This window comes from Mus musculus, chromosome 2, assembly GCF_000001635.26.
Source record: "Mus musculus strain C57BL/6J chromosome 2, GRCm38.p6 C57BL/6J".
Lineage (NCBI taxonomy): Eukaryota > Metazoa > Chordata > Mammalia > Rodentia > Muridae > Mus > Mus musculus.
In genome coordinates, this window is record NC_000068.7 from 168,207,502 (window position 1) to 168,230,467 (window position 22,966).

At 45.0% G+C, this 22,966-nt stretch overlaps 1 protein-coding gene and 1 long non-coding RNA gene across 3 annotated transcripts in view; both read right to left on the reverse strand.

Moving 5' to 3' along the window:
• The window catches only part of Gm20716 (predicted gene 20716), a 49,415-nt gene extending 26,537 nt beyond the window's left edge, over window positions 1-22,878 (reverse strand). Inside the window, exons 1-9 of the long non-coding RNA NR_132310.1 lie at window positions 22,692-22,878; window positions 19,902-20,001; window positions 15,620-15,653; window positions 12,536-12,612; window positions 11,719-11,744; window positions 10,180-10,275; window positions 5,459-5,527; window positions 3,865-3,979; window positions 2,930-3,135 (exon numbers count right to left, since the gene is read on the reverse strand). This is a non-coding gene — a long non-coding RNA (predicted gene 20716). The remainder of the gene's footprint in view (window positions 1-2,929; window positions 3,136-3,864; window positions 3,980-5,458; window positions 5,528-10,179; window positions 10,276-11,718; window positions 11,745-12,535; window positions 12,613-15,619; window positions 15,654-19,901; window positions 20,002-22,691) is intronic.
• Window positions 1,547-22,878, reverse strand: Dpm1 (dolichol-phosphate (beta-D) mannosyltransferase 1). Of its 2 annotated transcripts, NM_010072.4 has the most exons (9): window positions 22,692-22,878; window positions 19,902-20,001; window positions 15,620-15,653; window positions 12,536-12,612; window positions 11,719-11,744; window positions 10,180-10,275; window positions 5,459-5,527; window positions 3,865-3,979; window positions 1,547-3,135 (listed from the first exon to the last, which is right to left on the reverse strand). In NM_010072.4, exons 1-9 carry the CDS (start codon window positions 22,850-22,852, stop codon window positions 3,031-3,033), a joined length of 783 nt encoding a protein of 260 aa, NP_034202.1. In that variant the 5' UTR covers window positions 22,853-22,878; the 3' UTR covers window positions 1,547-3,030. The 2 variants fall into 2 exon arrangements, with proteins under 2 accessions (NP_034202.1, NP_001297013.1); NM_001310084.1 differs by lacking the exon at window positions 5,459-5,527.
• Window positions 22,879-22,966: the final 88 nt, after the last annotated feature.

Below are 22,966 nucleotides of genomic sequence, written 5' to 3' on the forward strand. Positions count from 1 at the left end.
CTGGGGATCCCTGCGCGGGCCCATCTGGGCCTGAACTACATCTGGCAGGAGGGCGCCTGGGGCTGCCCAAGGCCCACGTGCTCAGAGTCAGCTCTCCCAAGCTGGAGGCAAAGCCAAGGGTTGAGCCTGCTGCCTCCTGCCTTTAATGAGGTGTGATGCCCTCGTGTTCCTCCCATTTTTTGAGATGACACAGCTCTGAGGCCATGTCAGCTCTTCTAGTGAACTGGTATGGGATAGACAGGGACTCAGCTTTTCACTTCTGCTGTTCCTTGGACTCAAGTCATTCCTTCAAGTCATCAGATGGCCACTTACCATTGACTCAAGGAAAAAAAAAGTGGGATTTGTAGAGTTGAGGCCATTGGATTGTCAATGGCTAAGGATGAAAACGGTCTGGCACTCACCCACAATTCTGGTATGTGACAGCACCTGCACTGTTGGCTTTGTAACTTTGGATCATCCCCAACCAACATACCATGTCAACATCAACAGCCTCGGTCCACTTTAAAGGAACAGTAGTTACCCTACCGTAGATAAGGATGGCTAAAAGCTCTACAAAGTAGCAAGTGCAGTTGTGAAGGATTGGCCACCCCTCCCCCAACATGAGGTCTCTACAAAGTTGCAAATTTTGAAAGAATCAGACTATATATACAGACAGCTCAGTGTCTAAGGGTTTGGTTGGGAAGTTGAACAAACTTCCACCTAACATTTATTTTTTGCAATTATTAGAACATATATTTAAACCCCTAATCAATAGCTCAACAATGTAAAACAAGGAATAGAAACTATTTAAAAGGAGGTGGGGCTGAGGCTAAGGCCTTTCATCAAGGAGTAGAGATGGGGAAGCACACAATGCAGAAGACAGGCAGGCTGTGTGAATTCATCTCTACTGTTCTCCTCAGACACTGGGTTTCATGCAGTGATAGCACAGGTATGAAGAACATCTGCATTGCAGCAGTGCTTCACTTTGTAGCATAAAAGGTGCTGGATTCTGACGGAGAACTTAAAAAACTGTGCATGCTTATGTCACCAGATTTAGCACAAAAATACAGCATAAAAATTGGGCAACCTTGAGCCGGGCGCAGTGGTGCATGCCTTTAATCCCAGCACTCGGGAGGCAAAGGCAGAGGCAGAGGCAGGAGGATTTCTGAGTTCGAGGCCACGAGGCCAGCCTGGTCTACAAAGTGAGTTCCAGGACAGCCAGGGCTATACAGAGAAACCCTGTCTTGAAAAACAAAAAACAAACAAACAAAAAAAATTGGGCAACCTTCTTCTCTAAATGGCTTCTGAATGCTGGTGTTTACTGCTCAAACACACCCTGTGCGATGGCAGTAGTGACAGAGTAATTCTACACAGGCTAAGTACTGAAAAATGAAAAAGACCAAAGTTCTCTGCCCCAGTGAGGTGTGAGGCAGCAATGCTGTATCTACAGTGACTCCTGCTGAGGTCGCTGCTTAACTTCTGTTCTGTGTACTTGATACTGAAAACCTAATGCCTTGTTTCAAGATAGATTTCTCAGCACTCAAAAAACAATTCGATAACATTATAGTCCTATGACTTTGGCTTAAAACAAAATTTAATTGAACACTAATAAATATTCTAGTTATTAAGGATGAAACAAGTCACTTCCCCATGGATGTGCGACAAGTTTTGGCAAAGGGGAACACAACAACAGTAGTTCTTATTGGAATATGCACTGTGGGCCCAGCTATGTGACTACATGGCAAGGCTTTCATGCTCAAAACAAAGTGAAGGTGTAGCTCACGTTTGTTCTTGTTACAATCAGCTAGAAAAAGGAAGTGAACATTTAAGACTTTCAATTTCTTTAGCAGCCCAAGTAAGGTGGGAAACAAGTATACAGGTTGGGGTGTATGATGATGCACACCACAGTCCTCACACTTGAGAGATGAAGGAAACAGGACCAGTAATTCAAGACTAGCTTTGACTACAGAGTAAGCTGGAAGTCAGCTTGGGCTATGACACTGTTCACTAAATGTGATTATGCAGTAACTTAAGAGACAGATGTCTGTTCTTTTTTTCTTGCAAAGGACATGCAACTAGATCTCATGTATTCACTCAAAACCTAAAACATGCTCTTTGGAGACAGAGGCAGATGGATCTCTGAGTTTGGTCTACAAAGCCAGTTCTAGGACAGCCAGGGCTATTACACAGAGAGACCCTGAAACATACTACATGATCTGAAAGCTATGCTACAGACAGAAGTTCACTGACTGATAAGTGAAGTATCTTCCCTGACAGTATGGAGCAACTTATCCTTCATTTTAACAATAGAACATTTTTCTGGATGAAGAAAAATAGTACAGGTATTTTTCTGTTGTGGTATCAAGTTTTGTTGAGGTATTGAAATAATGTACAAATATTTTGAGATAAAAAGAGATAAAATACTTCTCTTTCCAATAGGAGTTGTTGCTCAAGAAGACAAAGCCAAGAGCACAGCTAATGTGACCCACTGCTTAACTGCTTCCCAGCCCACACTGTACTCTGCACAGGTCTGCTCTGACGGACCAGGCTATGCTCAGTCTGCATGCAGGGAGCACATGCAGGGAGCACTGCTTCATCTAGGTTCAGACATCTGCCATGGACTTCAGGTCAGAGGTTTTACTTCTTTTCTAGTTCATACACTAACTGTATTTCGTAAATGCAATTAAGCTTCCCTTTCTACCATCTAGGGATAAAGAACTAACAATCTAGTTTTATGAAGTATTCCACATTTTTTTCATAAGAAACTTGCACTCACATTATCTAAATGAAAGCAGCAACATTTTATGCAAAACCTATATACATTTATTTATAGGTGTAATGTACATGAAAATTGAGAACATTGCTCACTAAACCAAGAACTTTAAATTTTAATTTGAAATATAAAATGGAGCTTCTCCAGAGAAAAAGATCCACATTAAATGCATCTTACCTTTGGCTCATGTGTTAAGACAACATTGATAAAAATCAGTGACCCGGGCTTCTCTACTTTTAATTGAAATGAACACGGGAAGCATAAGTGAATCATTTCTTTTATGTGGTAGCAAAGAGAGTCAATAACCCTTTCAGGAACGAGACTATTTCATTTCCTCCCAACTTGGATTCACCATAAACTCGATCCACAAATGAAATTGGAACCTGGTTTAGAAAACACAGAATACATTAAAGTCAGTCTTCAACCAACAGCAGCAGCGAGCTCAGGCTATGGCATTCAACACAGAGCAAAGCCTCAACCTGCAGCACCAGGACTCTGCACTGACAATCTCGGTTCTTAGGGTCACTGTCCTCGACACACTCATTACCTACAGTCAGTCATCTGGATGAAACCTGCAGCTGTCTGAGAAGCACTGACCTCAACACTATGCTAGTGCACTCAATTTCAGGGCCTAGTTCCAGTACGATGGTTTTTCAGTTTTTTTTCTCTCTTTCAATTGTTACGTTTAATGTCGCAGAGGAGTTAAATTATAACCCTTCTAATGTTCACAAGACAAGAGGCATTCTGGGAGGGTAGTATTTGGTATTAGATGTGGGGTCATCTCTAATAACTCACCATCCAGACCGAGAGACAAACCCTGCCTCCAGCCTGTATTTTGTAATCCTTGAACATTTACTAAGAAAAGCAGCCAAGTACTAGTCAGAAGCAAGAAGTCTGACGTGCCAGCAAGGTCATTATTTAGAAGGAAGCACTCCTCAGTGGAAATCATAGCAGGTCAAATACACCGATCTAAATGGTCACCTTTTAGGGTGTAACCGTCCCAAATAACTGGAAGTCCAAGACACTGTTAAATCAGCAGTTAGGAAAGCATGCTTTTGTAAACGTTTTCCCTTTCTGGGGAGTAGGACAAGGACTTAGCAACAATCACTCACCTCACCAATAGTGTAATTCATCTGTCTTGCTCGAACAATCATTTCCATCTGAAAGACATAGCCTTTGGAGACACATTTTTCTATTAATTTCTGTAGAACTTCTTTTCGGTATAATCTATAAGAAAACAGGGTATTTATGAATATCTGGACATGTGCCTATCTCCACATATCCTGACCTTTCAGAACTCACTGAGTAAAGACAAGTTCTCAGAGCTTGTGAGCCCCTCCCTTAGCCATGAAGGATATGGTAGGAGCTGGGAACAGTTTTGAAAATGAGTTCTTAATGTCTTCTTGAGATATAACTTATCAAAAGTTATGAAAATATGGTTAATTAGACACCTGATACATACACAAGCACCTGTCCTTTGATTTTGGATTAGACTTTGAACTGGACATGCAGGAATGGCAGGGTGACAGATGAGTGGTGACACTCGCCATGGTAACAAGCAGTCCAGCAGTTAACCAGAGTCTGGTCGCCAATATGGGCTAAGGTCCTGAGGACAGTCAGATTATTCCAGGAATAGCTGTTAAGACTACAGAGGAGCTGAGTTAGAGCAGAACTAGGCACCACAGGATGCAGGCAATCCTTCAGCCTGCTCTGGACAATGGAGATCACAGGCACTTGTGGCAGGCAGTCGACCTTACCAAGTACTCACTAAAGTAAGATGGGGCAGGCTTGTGGGGAATCCAATCCTTGTGCTCAGAAAATCCAAACAGCAGGAGGTCTCATTAGAAGAGGTTTTTATTTATTTTAAGCAGTAGGTAGGTAGGTTACAATTTCTTTTTAAATTTAGTTTACTGGCCTGTGTATATGTGTCTGTTTGTCTCTCCCTCTTGTGTGTGTTTAGGTCAGGAATTGTTCCTCGTCTACCATGGATTCCAGGGATAAACCTCAGGTTGCCAGGCTTTTGTAACATGCATCTTTACTATTATACTGGTCTTCTTTATCATGTATATGTACATTTATAAGCTAGAAATGTGAATTTAGCATAACGACATTCTGAAGACCACTGGGGGAACCTATTACACCAAAGGAGCCATCTGAAACCCAGCTCTCCCTCTAATCTTCCTGAGGCTCCTGTAATGTTGAGCTTTTATGTGTGGGTAAAACTGACAGCAGACTCATCTACAGAGAGAACAAGTTGACTGAAAAGCCAAAACCGTAAGGCTCTAGGCTGTTTCTGCTGAGATGCTGTGGCTGGGATACGCATGTGCTGTTCTTCAGAGTGCACCAGCAGCAGCCATATTCCCAATGGGCAGCCAAGCCCAGCACTGAGGTGAACAAGCATGCCAAAGTCCTACATTCAACTTGGAAAGCAGGAGTCTAGCAATGCTTCACCCTGCTGACCATTAGCGTGGAAGTGTGACTCAGTCACTGTGAAAGCAAAGCAGCTCTTCTGTGGGGTGGGGATCTGTGCAGGCTTACTCTGGCTTACTGCTGTGTACTGTGCAGATCAGGCTGGCCTCACACTTGAGATACTCTTGTTTCAGCCTCCTTTATGCTGGGATTAACATGCCCTGCTGAGAAAGCAGCTCTCAACAGCCTCTTAATGCCAAGCATGCAGGAAAAGTTGCAGCGGTAGAAGCACTGTACCTGAAGCTTCCTGTTAAGTCTGACGCTCCAGGTCTCAGCAGAATTTGAGTTATAAAATTGGCCCCACGGCTGCCAAATTAATCAGATTTCCTCATTAAATATATGTTGAAAAACAAGAGAAACACCCAAGAGCAGAATATTAAAAATATTAGCCATTAATAGATATCAATTCATACACACAAAATAATTCTCTAAGAACAAAGAGACAATGAAATCTCATGCTTTTTAGAAAATTGGCATTATTATTTTTTTAAGATTTATTTATTATTTATATGTAACTACACTGTAGCTACATATAAATAGCTTCAGACACACCAGTAGAGGGCGTCAGATGTCATTACAGATGGTTGTGAGCCACCATGTGGTTGCTGGGATTTGAACTCAGGGTCTTCAGAAGAACAGTCAGTGCTCTTAACCACTGAGTCATCTCTCCAGCCCTTTTTTGGTTTTTTGAGACAGGGTTTCTCTGTGTAACCCTGGCTGTCCTGGAACTCACTTTGTAGACCAGGCTGGCCTAGAACTCAGAATCCACCTGCCTCTGCCTCCCAAGTGCCGGGATTAAAGGTTTGTGCTACCACTGCCTGGAAGGCATTTTTCCCCCTTTGCAAATGAAATAGAGAAGAGACCTGAAAGCAACCATCCTACATATGAGAGAGGGGCACAATTAGGAGAGTATTTGTTTACCCAGCATGTAAAGGCCTGGGCTCTATCCCCAGCACTGTGTGGATTGGGTGTTGACTATGATTGCCTGGGCTGCATGAGACAGTCACACACATTCCCACACTCAAACTGAACTTTTGCTAAGGAGAGAAACCAGTCATTAAAACTTATATGTGCTTTGGCAGAAAGATCAGGAATTCTGTAAGAAGTTTCTTTTTCTGATTCCAGCAAACAGAGATGGACTTCACGCCTAGCACGTTGGTACAAGCCTACTAGGGCAGGCACCTCTCAGAAGGCAGAAGCTGGAGGCTCACACCTGAGCCAGGGAAGCAGAGGGCTGAAGAAAACCAGGAGGAAAGCAGAAGGGTGCCTCTGGTGGCTGGAGCCTGAGTCTGCTCGGCTACTGTAAGGAAACACCAGCACACTGGTGTAAACCGCAAAGGAGTCTTAAAGAAGGTGCAGGACAAGAGAGGGTGGGGGTGGGGTGGTGACTCTCTAATCTCTTAAAAGAATGCTAATCCCAGCAAAGGGTTCATCCCTTACCCTCCAAACTAAGCACCCCCCCAAAGACCTAAAACTCCACAACACCCAGGTTCTCATTTAACAGCAGGGAAACACAAACATTCCGCCCATAACAATGGCTCCAGATGAACAATTCACAATTCACAAGCTATTAAGAGACTGCTGTATTAGCATTTCAAAGGGGGTCAAAAGCCTAAAGCAAAGGACTTGTGTAAACAGGTTCCCAAAGGTTTAAGGTGGAGAGTCACTTTGCAGAATCCAAAGCTAAGGCTTCCTTAATGCAGACATTTGCTTAGGCCAGGTCCAGTCTTAGGCTTGCTCTTCATCAAGATGGAAGCCTGTAGCTAGTGCCTCAGCACTATGCCTACCTGTGTTCCTACTGCTATGCTTCCTGCCAGTCAGGGATTAGCCCTCTGAGGAGGTCAGCTGCTCCCCAGTTCAGTGTCTGCTTTTACGATTTGCTGTGGTCATGGCGTGTCATAGAACCATAGGATAGTAATGAAGACAGAAGTACGTAGGAAATGCGTAAGATCATTTTTGGCTTGAGCTTTGTTTTGAGACAAGGTCTTAGTCACCCCTGACCCTGCTTCCACAGCGCTGCATTCCAGCAGTGGGCTGCTTACTACATCTAGTTGGTGCTGATGTGCTAAGAACAGAACCCAAGGCTTCCTACATATTAGGTGATCATCCCCAGCCCCCAACAATATGTTTATATTCTGTTCTTGGGGATGGCCTTGTGCACTGTGTATTCAGATGCTCATCTCTATGCCCCGGCATCTGTTTGCAGTCCAGACCTTGGCACGTCAAGCATCTGTTATCTAATTGTTTTCCATCATCTCTGATTGGTTAAAAAAGAGCTGATCAGCCTATGGATGAGCATGAGATCTCAGAGGAGGTGGGACATCCAAGCTCAGTGAGGGAGTCTCAAAGAAATCAGAGGGAGAGACCACGAGGTCACGAACATACATGGAGCAGAGCGAGCCAGAGCAAGACTCAGATTGAAGGTAAAGGACCACGTGGTTGGGAAGTGGGCAGCCTTAGAGGGTCACAGTAGCTCAGAACCTTGCCCAGCACAGCGCTTGTTAATAAAAACACCAGGTCTCTGCGCTGTTCATTTAGGAGCTACAGAAGGCTGGAGTGGGTGCAGAGGCACCTTGCAGTTATCTGGGAGTAAAGGGCCACAGCAGGCTGCCCCCCACCCCAATACTTCCAACGTGCTAGGCAGGAAGGCAAGCATAGAGCCTGAGAACAGTTTTGGACACAGGAGCCAGACCAGATAGCTGGGTCTGAGCTGCAGCCTGGAAGGTGGAGAAATGTTTCCTTAACAACAGCAGTTTCTCAAGCAGGCCTGGTGCTCATGGCTCCTTTAACAATCCCTCTCCTCAAATTACTATTACAGGCCGGGCAGTGGTGGCACATGCCTTTAATCCTAGCACTTAGGAGGCAGAGACAGGCGGATTTCTGAGTTCGAGGCCAGCCTGGTCTACAAAGTGAGTTCCAGGACAGCCAAGACTACAGAGAAACACTGTCTCGAAAAACCAAAAAAAAAAAAAAAAAAAAAAAAAAAATTACTATTACAGTTTGTTTCACATTATTTTATTTAAGATGGAATCTTGTTATGTTGCCCAAATTGGTCCTAAAAGCCTATATTTAAGTAATTCCCCTGCTTTATCCTCTTGAATATGGGGGCCAATAGGCATGTACTAGATTGCCTGGTGATGATGGATTTTTAATTGGATGGATGGTGTGGACTTCTTATGTGGTTCAACCTAACCTTGAACTGGAGAATTTTCAATGGGCTGGGGAGGTGGCTCAGCAGATAAGAGCACTGACTGCTCTTCCCAAAGTTTCTGAGTTCAAATTCCAGCAACAACATGGTGTCTTACAACCATCTGTAATGAGATCTGACGCCCTCTTCTGGTGCGTCTGAAGTCAGCTACAGTGTAATTACTTATAATAATAAATAAATCTTTGGGCTGGAGCAAGTAGGGACTGAGCAAGCGGGGGCAACCTGAATGAGCAGGGTTGACCAGAGGGACCAGAGGGACCAGAGGTCCTAAAAAATTCAATTCCCAACAATCACATGAAGGCTCACAACCATCTGTATAGCTACAGCATACTCTTATACATACATACATACATGCATGCATACATACATACATCTTTAGAGTATTTTGATTAAAGTGTGTTAAGAGTCACCAGCTGTGAGTCTGACTTCTAGTTGTGGGCTACACTAATGAGACCTGAGGCCTACAAAATACAGACAGTAACTACTATCACCAGTCAAAACTAAATACAACTAAATGCCACGACTAAAAGGTAGAATGTGCTCCTGTTTGGACTTCCTAGTTTTAATTCATAGGTGAGTGAATGACCAAGTTCAAAATGTCTTTGGAGGTTAATAATTTGTTTTCAGCTCCAGCTGAGTCTGCCTCCAGCCTTTGGAGAATCTCAGTCACATGGTAGGCAACAGGTATGAGAAGGGCAGGAGTTGCTGTGTGTTCTCTCCTTAGGAGAGACTGAAAACCACTATTCATCCAATCTCTTTGTTTTACAGAAAAATGAGATGTTTTAAATGACTATCCCAAGATTTCATACTTGAGGTGATCTCTCTTTTTTTTTAAAGATTTATTTATTATTATATCTAAGTACACTGTAGCTGTCTTCAGATGCACCAGAAGAGGGCATCAGATCTCATTATGGATGGTTGTGAGCCTCCTTCGGAGGAGCAGTCAGTGCTCTTAACCACTGAGTCATCTCTTCAGCCCCCAGTTGAGGTGATCTTAATCTGTGACTGGATGAGGTGAGGACAGAGACATCCCTGGTAGGTGTTGATCCCTCCTTCCCATCACTGTGACACTGAATGGGGTAGACTGGGTCCCAGTTCCTTAAGGGTCTTTCACAAAGTGCCAGACTATTCCCTCACTATGTGTTCTAGAGGTTGGGAAAACAACTCAGACGGTAAAGTGCTTATTTGAATACACGAGATAAGATTGGAGGTGTGTGGGATGGCCAGCCAGACTAGCTTACCCAGCAACATCCAAGCCAGTGAGAAACCCTATCTCAAAATATAGCGGACAGTGCCTGAGAATTAGCACCTCAACAACACTGAGGTGTATACTCACTCATTCTCCCTGCCTCTGTCTATCTAACACACACACACACACACACACACACACACACACACACACACACACACACCCCGACTACTGTATCTGTGTGAGAAGCCATCAGAACTGAGATGCCCAGCCTGGTGTGACCTGCTAGCATGGCCAACTTGTGCTGAAAGCTGCTGGCTGCAGAAGCAAGGCTAGCTCCAGGTGAAGGCAGAGGGGCAGGTACTAGCCAGTCCATGGAACCCTACCCAACGTGCTGGACAGTATCAGAAATCAAGATTGCTGGCTTTAAGAGGAGCAGAGTAAAGCTTTGAACAGGTAAACATATAAGGTAACACAATAATGAGAAGCTCAATTTTAACCAAGCTCTATCTATTTCAAATGATTCTTCCCAAACTGAGTTATATAAACATGCACACATACCTGATTATCTTTCTTTTCAAATCCCATCCATAAACACCCCCATTCCCCTTGTATCGAGTTCCAGAGACAATATCAAAATTACCCTCCTTTTGTTTCCTGTAAAGAGAAAAAGAAAGAGGAAAACCAACCCAAACAAGCTCAGTTAGAAAAAGTCCTTGGGCGTTCAACAGGCATCTTCATAAACCTCACAATCAAGTCTTAAGAGAAGCACAGCTAAAGCATGAGGCCAGATGATCTGACTGTCCAAATGAGTCTGACGTGGATCTTGTGTTTTAGTTACAACTGTAAATATTTGATGTGTCTGGGAGTTCTGCTTACATGCATATCATGTGTAGGCAGTAGCCTCAAAGGCCAGTAGAAGGTGCTGAGTCTGCTGGAACTGGAGTTACCAACTGTAGTGAGATACACCACATGGGTGCTGGGAACTGACCACGGGTCTTCAGGAAGAACAGCCAGTGTTCGTAACCACTGAGCCACCTTTCCAGTCCTTTCATTTACTTTTCTTAAACTGAAGCATGAACCCAGAGATTCTATCTGCCGACTTTACCACATGCTGACCCCAAAGCCTCTCTACTGTCCAGGCCCCTGCTGCAGAAAAGGCTAGGCACCTCCAGACTGCTGGTTCTTACAGACAACAATTAGCTACCCTACTAAGAGTTTTGTTGAATTTATAAACTTAGAATCCCCTAAGCCAATAGAAACGAAACCTTCTCCATTCTTAAACTGGGGCAAACAACACCAACAACAATAATAACAAAAAGCACAGTTTTACTAAATGCTCCAGGCTGGCCTTGCACTTATAACGCTCTTACTTCCTCCGCTTCAGCAGTGTTGAAATTACACGTGCTGCCTGTGCCAGTTCTCACTCCCTTTTTTTGAGACAGGATCTATGTAGCCCTGGGTATCCTGGAACATTCTACATAGACTAGGCTGGCCTTGAACTCAAACATCAGTTTGCCTCTACCTCCTTAGTGCTGGGACTTAAAGGAGCGTGCCACTACCCTTAAAAAGCCCATTTTTTGTTATTGTTTATTTTTCGAGACAGTTTTTCTGTGTAGCCTGGCTGTACTAGAACTGACTCTGTAGACCAGGCTGGCCTCGAACTCAGAAATCTGCCTGCCTCTGCCTCCCTAGTGCTGGGATTAAAGGCGTGTGCCACCACCGCCCGGCTCATTTTTTCTTAAAAGCAGCCGCTGCTGCCTGACAATGTAGTGAGGGATTACACTGTGGAGTTTTATGATGCCTAAACTCCTTGCATCCCTGGACCAAACACTACTGTTATGGTCCTTGATGCTAACAAGTCAAGCACAATTCTAGACAACAAGGGCTTCATTTTTTTCGTGTTCTGAAAGAAAAGAGAATAGAACCATCTATTGCTGATTCCTAAAATAAGCCACTTAGATGAAGACCTATATTTATAAGTCTCAAGTCTCTACATTAGTTAAATTTTGACAGGAAAGTTAAAGTAGTATACATATTTCATGCTAATTATCTGAATTTAAAGTTTTGAATATTATAAATACCACAAACTGTACCTACCTGATAAATTCAGGAATAAATTTGGGCTGAAATTTGGAAAGAATAAACAGTAAGTCAGAAGCATATGACGAGTTTATCATAGACACCTAGTCAGGAAGGGAGGGCATGGTGGTTTATCATAGACACCTAGTCAGGAAGGGAGGGCATGGTGGTTTATCATAGACACCTAGTCAGGAAGGGAGGGCATGGTGGTTTATCATAGACACCTAGTCAGGAAGGGAGGGCATGGTGGTTTATCATAGACACCTAGTCAGGAAGGGAGGGCATGGTGGTTTATCATAGACACCTAGTCAGGAAGGGAGGGCATGGTGGTTTATCATAGACACCTAGTCAGGAAGGGAGGGCATGGTGGTTTATCATAGACACCTAGTCAGGAAGGGAGGGCATGGTGGTTTATCATAGACACCTAGTCAGGAAGGGAGGGCATGGTGGTTTATCATAGACACCTAGTCAGGAAGGGAGGGCATGGTGGTTTATCATAGACACCTAGTCAGGAAGGGAGGGCATGGTGGTTTATCATAGACACCTAGTCAGGAAGGGAGGGCATGGTGGTTTATCATAAACACCTAGTCAGGAAGGGAGGGCATGGTGGTTTATCATAGACACCTAGTCAGGAAGGGAGGGCATGGTGGTTTATCATAAACACCTAGTCAGGAAGGGAGGGCATGGTGGTTTATCATAGACACCTAGTCAAGAAGGGAGGGCATGGTGTGGTGGTGCACAGCGAGGAACCAAAACATTCAAAAAGCTAGATTACATAGTAAAACCATCTTCACATAGAACAGAACACAACACAACAGAGCGGGTGGCCACTTACATGGTGGGAGAGGTCAGCATCCATGATGATCACATAGTTCCCCGTGGCGTGTTTGATTCCATGAATGTAGGCAGTTCCTAAAGACCAAAAGTATTTCGACTCATTAATAATATCAGAAGGGGCTGTAGAGATGGTTCAGTATTTAAGAGCACTGGCTGCTCTTCCAGAGACCCAGGTTCTACTCTCAGCACTAACATGGTAGTTCACAACCATTGTAACTCCAGCTGCCTTGTTCTGGATTCTGCAGGCTTCATATACACATTTCACAGACATACACAAACATTCAAAAGTACAAAGTTTGAAAAACACAACAAAAGGACACCCAAAATGGAAAAGGAACACTTAGCATCCTAGAAGCAAGCATTTGTCCTCTAAAAGTGGCCCTACCCAACTGCTGTCTCTCCATACTCAGTAGCACAGTTCATATGTATTACACCGTTACAAGGTAGCTAGCCATCCATCTTCTATTTTGATGCCAATTAAAAAAAAAAAAAAGCAAACAAAACAAATCTACCCTTATATACAAAATTACCAAAGAGATGTCTAATACCAAAGTGTCTGTATTCTTTTTATTGGTGGGGAGAGACAAGGTTTCACTCTGTAGTCTAGGCTGACCTCAAACCCATAAAGATCCTTCTGCCTCAGCCTCCAGCTGCTAAGGGCCATCATGCTAAGCTTCAAAAGTATTAGATTGGGCTGGAGAGATGGCTCAGTGGTTAAGAGCACTAACTGCTCTTCCAGAGGACCGAGTTCAAGTCCCAGCAACCACATGGTGGCTCACAATCACCGGTAATGAGATCTGATGCCCTCTTGTGTGTCTGAAGACAGCTACAGTGTACTCACATATATACAACAAATAAATCTTAAAAAAAGGTATTAACTTATATAAATATCACTCTATGCTTATGCTCGTTGGTGCTTTAGTGTTTTCCTGAGACAGAGAAGGCCAGGTTTCTCAGAGCTCCATATTTACACATTAGCTTCCTAGCCATTGCCATCCTCACTTATCTGTCTCAGACATCTCAAATTTACCCCCAACTCCTCCCGTTCCTGGCTATCAGGCTAGCTCAGGGAAGGCTTTGAGTCCTGCCCCTGCCTTGGAGTCTCCACTGTGATTACAAAGCACACTAGCTTTCTATGCCAACCATCTTTTAATTTAACCCCTACTCTGTCTCCACCTTCATGGTGCCCCAGGCATTAACTTCTGACCCCAGTTCCATTTCTCCATCACTTCCTCTCCTGCTCTTCCTTGCACTTCAAGTTAGGTTCCCCAGAAGCTGTCAGAAGCTCAACTGCAAAATGCCTGGTACATTAGGCCCTACTAGAATGATGTAGCCAACCAAGTATTCTGGCGTCTGTGTGCATGAAGTCTCCAATGCAGGGCGAGTCCCTGTTCTTTCTATCCCTAGCATTAATTCCCACACTCAGCAGCAGTCAGGTTGCAGTGGCTGACACCAGGAGGCATTTCAAAGTAAGAGACTTTTCCTCAGACCTGGCTACAGGAAGCTTCCCAATGCTCTGACCTCTGAGAAGTGAGGTGTTTGAGGTGGCAGAAACACCAATTCTCCTGATCTGATCCTTGCACATTGTACACAGAAGCTGCCATCCCAGTGTGGACACTTACTATGGATCAGTTAAAGCAGAACCAAGTTTTAAAAACAAGCCATCACTAGCGCTTCATCTGGAGCACAGAGCTTTCCTGACGCCTTCCACTGAGTGGCTCTAATGTTTTCAATGACTGCTCAAACACTGAGGGTTCTGGGTGGTATTTTCCACATTCTCTCTGGCACAACGAATCCTATGGCTTTACAAGTTCAAGCATTTGATGTTGCAAGTTCATTCTTCCAGATAGCAACCTTTTCTTTTTCCATGTGTTCAAAGCACCCACACACACACACACACACACACACACACACACACACACGCTCGCGAGCACGCACATGCATGTTTTCCCTGCGAAGGTATGAGGCATGGAGGTGTGAGCATGTGCAGTTGATACTGAATCCTCTTCGCATTTATTATGGCAGGGTCTCTGAACCAAGCTTAGAGCTTACTGAGATGGCGGCCTCACTCTTGCTCTGGGGCTGGACTCACGGGTGAGCTACACCACACACACAAGGCTGTTTTGGAGATCTGACCACTGGTCCTCGTGCATAAGAGCCATCTCCCCTCAGCAACTTTCATTTGTTAAGAATCATGAGCTGAGGGTCAGACTCACTGGACTCATTTGAAATGCTCCATATCAGCGGTTCTCAGCCTGACACTTGATCCTTTTGGAAGTCAAGTGACCTTTCACAGTGGCCATATTATCAGATATCCTGCATTTTAGATATTCACAGAATGATTTATAGCTAACAAAATGACAGATATGAAGTAGCAATGAAAACAATTTTATAGTTAGGGTCTCCACAGTGCCAGGAAGTGTATAAAAAATCACAACACTAACAAAGCTGAAAACCGCTGCTCGCTTGGGAACGTTCTGTTTAAGGTGGGAAGTTTTTCATTCCTAGAAGCAATCACATTTTAGACTCGCCGTTTAAAGGCTTTGCAAGCTGTCCTCCTCCAGACCCCCTCCCTGCGCTTCCTTTCTCTAGGCTACACTCTAAGGAAGCCCATTTCTCAGGCTCTTTTGCTGCTTGTGTCCCGGCAGCTGTTAGGGGCACAAGTGATGACTGCCATGGGAAGCCAAAAACATCCAGGTACCCCTCTCAGCAAGGCACGCAGCAGCATCAACTGAGCAGCTCCCCGGGAGCCACCTCACCCTCCCAACACCACAGACTCCCTCCTGACCCTACTCCAGCTCTCTGCAGTCACTCCTCTCCTCGTAACTCAGCTGTCCATCAGGCTTCTCAACAAATCATTTCCCTGTCAGCGGGAATCCCTGTATTCACTTTCCCATCTGGATAGAACTACGGCAGTTTCTGTTTTGCTGAGTGGGTTCAGACCGTTATACACGCAACCCAAGTTAACTATTAGGATGTCATGCAGACCATTAAAGGTTATCACAGCTGACTGTCCTTGGGCATTTTTCCAAAAACAGAGTGGCATATATGACATGGGCAGGTAATAGGAGACCCTACTTACCGAGACCCAGCTTTTTCTCTCGTGGTCTTAGGAGCTTCAAGAAAAAGAAACAATATGTCAACACAAAAAGATAAAATTACTTTAAATTTTACTTTACTCCTACAAATGCATACTCATTTTAAAACATTAGTTGAATTTATTAGACCTTGAAGCACAGTATGTTCAATATTTTTGTCCAAAGTTAAAATGGTGTTTGGGGGTTGGAATGTAGCCTAGTATGCATGAAGACCCAGCGCCCCTGCTCAGTGCTATACAAACCCCGGCCCAAAGCCAGCAGTGACAGGATTTGGGAGGCAGGGTCAGGAGTCAGGACCTCAAGCTCATCCAGTCCAGGCCTAAGCGTCAAGATGCCTACTTACACCAACAAAGCAAAGACAGCAGCCAGCACGCCAGCCAGCTCGACAAAGCCTGTTTTGTTTTGTTTTTGTTTTTGAGACAAGATTTCTCCACGTAGCTGTGGCTGTTCTGGAACTCCATCTGTGGACCAGGCTGGCCTTGAACTTGCCAGAGATCTGCCTCCTGAGTGCTGGGATTAAAAGAGTGCACTACCATTACCTGGTACAAAACTTTTTTTATGTTTAGATTTAAAATTTGTATGTGTGTGAGTGTTTTCCTGCATGTGTGTCTGCGTACCATGTGCATGCCTGATGCTTATGGACGGCAAAAAACGTTGGATACCCCGGAAAGAATCAGAGATGGTGTTGTGAGCCATCATGTGAGTGCTAGGAATTGAACCCAGGGCTTCTGAAAGAGGAAAGGCAATTTTCTTTAATCCTAATCCTACAGGTAGGATTCTGGTATGAAGCAGTGTTATCTATCATACTTTTGATGTGTGTGTTGTTTGGACTCAGGGTCTTACTGTGTATCCCTAGTTGGTCTGAAATTTAATATAAATGCTGGGATTAAGAGTATGTACCACCTCACTCGGCCTCATCTTCCAGTTTTAAGAGTGCTTGTTTCCTTTTATGATAAACAATTCTACGGCTTTTCTAAGTAGTGGGTATCACTCTCCACCTTCCCCAACTTCACACACGGTTGACACTGCCTTGGATGCCTGACCCTGCTCTTTACTGCTCAGTAACACATTCCATTTCCTGTTACAAGGGTCTCGTTTGTTCATCTGCCTGCTGCATGAGGGTGGCTCTTCCTGCTTTTCTCCATGGGTCAGAAGAAGAAAACCTCAGTGCAGCTGAGGCTTGGCACTGTGAGACGCCAGGGAAGACATTGGTGAAGGTGCAACCTCAGTGGCAGCTGAGGCTAAGGCTTGGCACCATGAAGAGAACCTAGTTGAAGTGGAAGACCCAGCATATTGGAGATGCCAGTACCATGGGATGACCACCAAGAACAGCAGTAGCAGTGGAGTAGAGTCAGTCAGAGCCTAGAGTGCTAGCGGACAGAGCTTGAAATGTGACCCAAGCCCAGAAGATATATGGATTCCAGACATTGGAACAAGAAGCTGTGAACTTGAAGTTGACTTAGATACTGCAAGATGTTTCCTCAGAGCCGTGGGACATCTGCTGAGGAAAGCTGCTAACAGGGAGTGGAACCAGCTTAAGAGAAAGAAGTTTGTTGCAGTAAACAGAGCTGAGAGGAGTTGGAGATCTGAAGGGTGCTTTGACGTCAGACATGGAGATGCAGAGTTCGGAGTTGGCTCAGCTGGGTTTGGTCTTGCTTTGATCCAGTGTCCCCTCACTGTGCTCTTTCCCCTATGTTCTGGAACTGTAATGTAATATTCTGTACCACACGTTAGAAGTATGTGATTTGCTTTTTGATTTTATAGGGGTTATAGTTAAGTAGTAATCGCATAAATCTCAGAAGAGATGTTGAACTTTTAAAGGGGCACTATTAGGAGGTGTGGCCTTGTTGCAGGAAGTATGTCACCCTGAAGGGGGACTTTGAAGTCTCCTAGTGCTCAAGTTCTGCCCTGTGTGGAACAGTCTTCTGGCTACCTTCAGATCAAGATGTACAACTCTCAGCTCCTTCTCCAGCACCTTGTCTGCCTTCGTGCTGTCATGCTTCCCACCATGGACTAATGGACTAAACTTCTGACACTGTAAGCCAGGCCCACTTAAATGTTTGCCTTTATAAGAGTTGCCCTGGTCATGGTATCTCTTCGTAGCAATGAAACCCTAAGACAATAATCAATATGAACCAGTAGCCTTGGCCTGGGGCTTCTAAGAAAACTTTAAAAACGATAGGCCAAAGCAATGAACCCAGCATCAAAACCTGTCTTAGGCTGAAACGTCAAGCTGTGAGATATGACAGGCTTGGGACTTGGCTGTGTGAGACAGGCAGAATCCTGATATGGGTGGATCTGCCATGCATGAGTGGTATAACTTCCCTATGCCAATCCCATTTGCCAATGTCTGCTACTTGAAACTCTTAGAAACACCATCCAGCCAGTCACCAAACAGTCCTAAGCCTGGCTTGAGGGCAGGTTTATAATCTCAGTTTCTCAAAAGCAGAGTAAAGACGGAAATGTCTAGGCCTGCCTAGGCTACAAAGGAACACCCAGGCCACCTGGACAGCGCAGTGGTTAAGGCCCTGCCTCAAATAATAGCAAGAGAGCTAGAGATGCGGCTCAGCGGTAAGCACTGCCTGGCATGTGCACAGTCTTTGGTTCAACTCCCCTTTCTACAGGGAAAAAAATCATTCCCACAGTTGGGATTGCAAAAATACTAGGTCTTGTTTTCTTATGGTGGTGAATTATCGTTTCTTGAAAGGCAAGAATCCAACAGTCTCCAGAGACTTCTGTTTCTCTGACAATAGTTCTCTATCTAAAGAAGGGACAATGGCTTTTGTTTGCTTATTCAAGATGTATTTATTATATCTACAGTGGTCTGTCTGCATGTATGCCTGGAGGCCAAAAGAGGGCACCTAATGGTTATGAGCCACCATGTGGTTGCTGGGAATTGAACTCAGGACCTCTGGAAGTGTGCAGGGCTTTAACCTCTGAGCCATCTCTCCAGCCCAAGAAGGGACAATGTTATCTATCCCCAAAGGGTCATGGAGTGGCATCAGGTAAGTTTCAGGTTGCCGAAGGAGGGGAGCTGCTACTGGAATCTTGTAGACAGCGGACAGAGATGCCTGAACAGGCCAGGTTCCTACAGCTAATCATCCAGCATTGTGTGCCAGCCGACAGACCCGGAATTACTGCATGGAGGGACGGCAAACACAAACGACATGCATGGCTAGCACCAGTGTGTTTTCTAGTTAAATCTGTATCCAACTGAGTGCTTTCGGTTCCAAAAAATTACCAAAGCAATAATCACAAAACATTTTCAAAGATGTATTTATAAACCCAAACTGGTAATAAAAAAAAATACAACTCATAGCAACTATTATAGAGGCTCACAGCTACTGGCAACATCTTTTTCTTTGCATGTGTTCATGTGTTTGTGTGCTGGGGGTTATTGGCACCCATCAGGTACCTGCTGCGGGTACTGGGATCTGAGTTTGGGGCTTTCACAGAGCATCAAGAGCTCTGTCCTGTCCCGATACCTCTCTCCTACCCTCATGCTTAAAATCTACATTGAGAATATTCTATAATAAGCTCCAACTCTGTTTCAAAAATAATACCAGGTTCATGAAGCCACTATAAAATTGCTTCTGTAGCTGCCCCAAGTCACTCTCATAGGACAATAGATTTCTTGGTGCAGGGAGAAGGTCAAGTTTGGTATTCAGCAAGCAACCTTTCCTGTCTACAAGCTTAGAGCAGCAGGTAGCATTGTATACAAAGTACATGGGGGCCCAGAGAAGGGAGCAAGACAGAAACAAACCCAAAACCTCCCTCCTGATTAGCTCTATAATACGCTGGCTAACCGTGTGTCACATTTTGGTATTTTAAGAAAATTTAGGGCCTGGAGAGACGACTCATCAGTTAAAAGCACTGACTAGTCTTCTGAAGGTCTTGAATTCAAATTCTAGAAACCACATGTCGGCTCACAACCATCCGTAAAGAGATCTGATGTCCTCTTCTGGAGTGTCTGAAAACAGCTACAGTGTACTTACATATAATAAACAAATAAATCTTAAAAAAAAAAAAAGGCTAAACAGAAAAGCCCTTGGGGCGGGGGGGGGGGGGGGGTGTAAAAAAATTTATCTGCAGACTCCATCACAAAGCCAGAGGTCAACCAAGGTGTACTCTTTGGTTGTAAAATTACCACTGGCCCACAGATATGTAATTTCAATCGCAAGGTCTGCTGCCTCGGATCTTCCCAGACTTTGCTCCTTACCACACTCCCTCCCTCCCTAAGAGGACAGGAAAGGGTCTGTGACTTACAATTCTGTCGGGCCCATAGATCTCTGCCAGTTGTTCAGCAACTTCTCTTGTCCCGTCTGGGCTTCCATCATCTATGATTATAATTTCATAGTTGATTGCACTAAAATAAAATTTGAGTTTATATTAATGGTGGGTAACAGTATCTAAATTTTAAAGGAACTTTAAAGTTACAGCCAGGAGTATCAGGATGTTCAAAGTTCCTCTATATAGCTATAGTGACTTCACACAGTCTTCCATTCTAGAGATCTTATCGCAAAATAAAGAGCAAAAGAAAACTTTAAATGGCACCAACAAATTTAAATAAGCTGGCATTTATCTGACGGAGTTTCACTCTTAAACTTGCTCCCCATTATATTCACACACCAGTTCCCACTCTAAACACCATTCAAAGTAACTGTCTGGTGAAAAAAATCCCACCCGCTACCACCATAATGCCCCACCTCCTTATCATAAGGTACATGGGGAAGCAAAAGGAAGCAACGCCTTCCTCCTGACCTTAATGTGGAACCTAGGAAGTCACCCAGGAAACTCGTGCTGAAGGGTAGACTATTGAAAGTGGTATACGTTAGCCCCAGAAAACCTGGCAGGAAGGAAACAAAACCCAGCCTATTCTTCAAGAATAGATACAAGAGGAGTTGGTTCGGTGGTAACAGTGCCTGATATGCAAGCAAGAAAGTGCATTTGGAAACCCAGGAACCAAAAGAATAGGTATGACTAGGCATTCCTGTAATTCCTTCAGTCCTGGAGGTGGGGGTGGAGGTGGGGGTTTGAAACCCCTAAAATAACAGAAACTCAAGAATCCACCAGCCTAAGGGGACACTCTAGGCCGAGAGAGAACAGTTTTAAACAATCCAAAGTGGAGAGTGAATGAGCAAAGCACCAGATGTTCTCAGCCAGCTTTTGTTCCTGCATGCACCTTGTCCCCAAAACACAAGAGTAGCAGGGACAGTGACCAGCTTCCTTCTGACCCGCTAACTATGGGATAGGTACTTAATTTGGCCAAACACAAATTATGTTGATTTTGAAAAAGGTAATTCCATTTTGATTGGAGAACATCCACTGCAGGATGTAGCTCACTGGAGAGTTCCACCCTCCAGTATCCCCAAAATCACTCAATAAAAAGATAGCCCAGAACTTTAGAGGCTGAGGATGGAGGCTGGGGTGTTCCAGACCAGCCTGGTTACAAAGCGTGAGAGGGAGCAAGGAAGTAGAGTGCCAAGGTTAGGGACGGGGGTGTTGGACTCATAAATTAAACAGAGCAGAGACACTAGCATATAAAACTAGAGCTCATTAAAACATCTGGAAAAATCTGGCAGAGCCAATTTAAAGATAAAACCTGGGCTGGAGAGATGGCTCAGAGCACTAACTGCTCTTCTAGAGGTCCTGCGTTCAATTCCCAGCAACCACATGGTGGCTCACAGCCATTTGTAATGGGATCTGGTGTCCTCTTCTGGTGTGTCTGAAGAGAACTACAGTGTGCTCACACAAAATAAATAAATCTTAAAAAAATAAAAATAAAACATAAAGAAAAAGGATGCTCGCACCACACATCACAGGGCCACCATATAGAAACTGATTTTTATTCAGATGCAACCAAAACAGCAATCCTAAACCGGGTGGTGGTGGTGGTGGTGCACGCCTTTAATCTCAGCACCTGGAAGGCAGAGACCAGCATCTGAATTCCAGGCCAGTCAGGGCTACATAGTTTTGACCTTGCCTCAACCAATCAAACCATGCAGACTAAGGCTTTTACAAATCAGTACGGTAAGGTTGTGCTTTCTAGAAAGAGGAACTATGTACCAAGTATTTTGTTTTTCTGAGACAGAGGCTGCTAATATAGCCCTAGCTGCCCTCGGACTTGGTACAACTCGTTTGCAAACGTATCCCTTGTAGTGCATAGCTTGGGATCAAGTATTTTTTTCTTGCTATTAGAAAATATGGGCACAGCGTCCTCATTGTCGTTTGAGAAGCAAAAGCCAACCAACAAACAAAAAGCTCTGGAAACAATCTGTGTTCTTCTGACGCACTGTCTAAAACAGCGCACTGCTACGCCATCCTACTCCTGCAAAATCCCGTTCTGTAGGTTGACAGTAAAAGATCGCCCATGATCATCACAGCATGACACTCATCTGGCCGTAAAGTACTGACTCCGTCCTGCCACTGCCATCAGGAGGCATTTTATTTACTGTTTAGTTCGGAGACCTTTTTTTTTTTTTCTTAAATGCGTAACACTTTCACTATCAAAATTCTTGTTCCTAAGAGCTAGGGCTCTGCCTAACAAAGCGAAAGGCCCCGTGTTTTTCAAAACAACACACAAATAAGCCCGGGTTCCTAATCAAACTCGGCGAAGATGCTCGCTCCCTGCCAGCTCATCAGCAGTTCTCTGACAGCGCAAACAACAAGCTTACGTAAGCGCTCGGCCCCAAGGCGATGGGGAGAACGCTGGCTCGGGACTCCCGGCTCCGGCGGCGGATCCTGACCGCCCAGAGGTATGAGGTCATACCTCCTCGCCCCGAAGTCAAAAAGAAGTTAAGTTAGCCCTTTAGAGAGAACAGGCCGGGGACGCAGGCCAGCGCGATCTGTCAACAGATAGACACCGGACTCGCTAGAGACCTGAGCAGGAAGGAGAAAGACGCGGGGCTGTGCTCCTCGGTTCTCCCCGCTGGGGAAAGCCGCGAGCAGGCTCGGGAGGGAGCGGAGACCGGGCCTCCGGGGGTCTCCTCGCGCAGCCAACCGCCGACCTGCAGCCCGCGGCCGGCTCCCGGCCCCCGCGCGAGAAGCCCCTTCTACCTCTCGGAGAAGCTCTTCACCAGCAGCCACACGATGAGCGGCAGGTTCTCCCGTTCGTTGTAGGTGGGCAACAGCACCGAGTACTTGTCCTGTCGCGAGGAGCGGCCCTGCGGCGGCCGCGGAGACGCAGCAAGACTGCGACTCGCCCCCGTGGAAGCCATGACGGCTCTGCGAGAGGCGCCGGAAGCGGACTTACGTCATCCGACACGGGCCGTACCAAATCTCGGAGCATGGGGGAGGCTCGGCGCTCCGACGTCCCAGTGTGGTCCCCGGGA

Coding starts and splice junctions, on each gene's coding strand:
- Dpm1 (NM_010072.4), bottom strand. CDS start 22,852: ATGGCTTCCACGGGGGCGAGTCGCAGTCTTGCTGCGTCTCCGCGGCCG. Junction 12,613..15,619: donor AGAGAAAAAGCTGGGTCTCG/GTAAGTAGGGTC, acceptor TTTGGTCTTTAG/GAACTGCCTACATTCATGGA. Junction 3,136..3,864: donor TGAATTACACTATTGGTGAG/GTGAGTGATTGT, acceptor TTTCTAAACCAG/GTTCCAATTTCATTTGTGGA.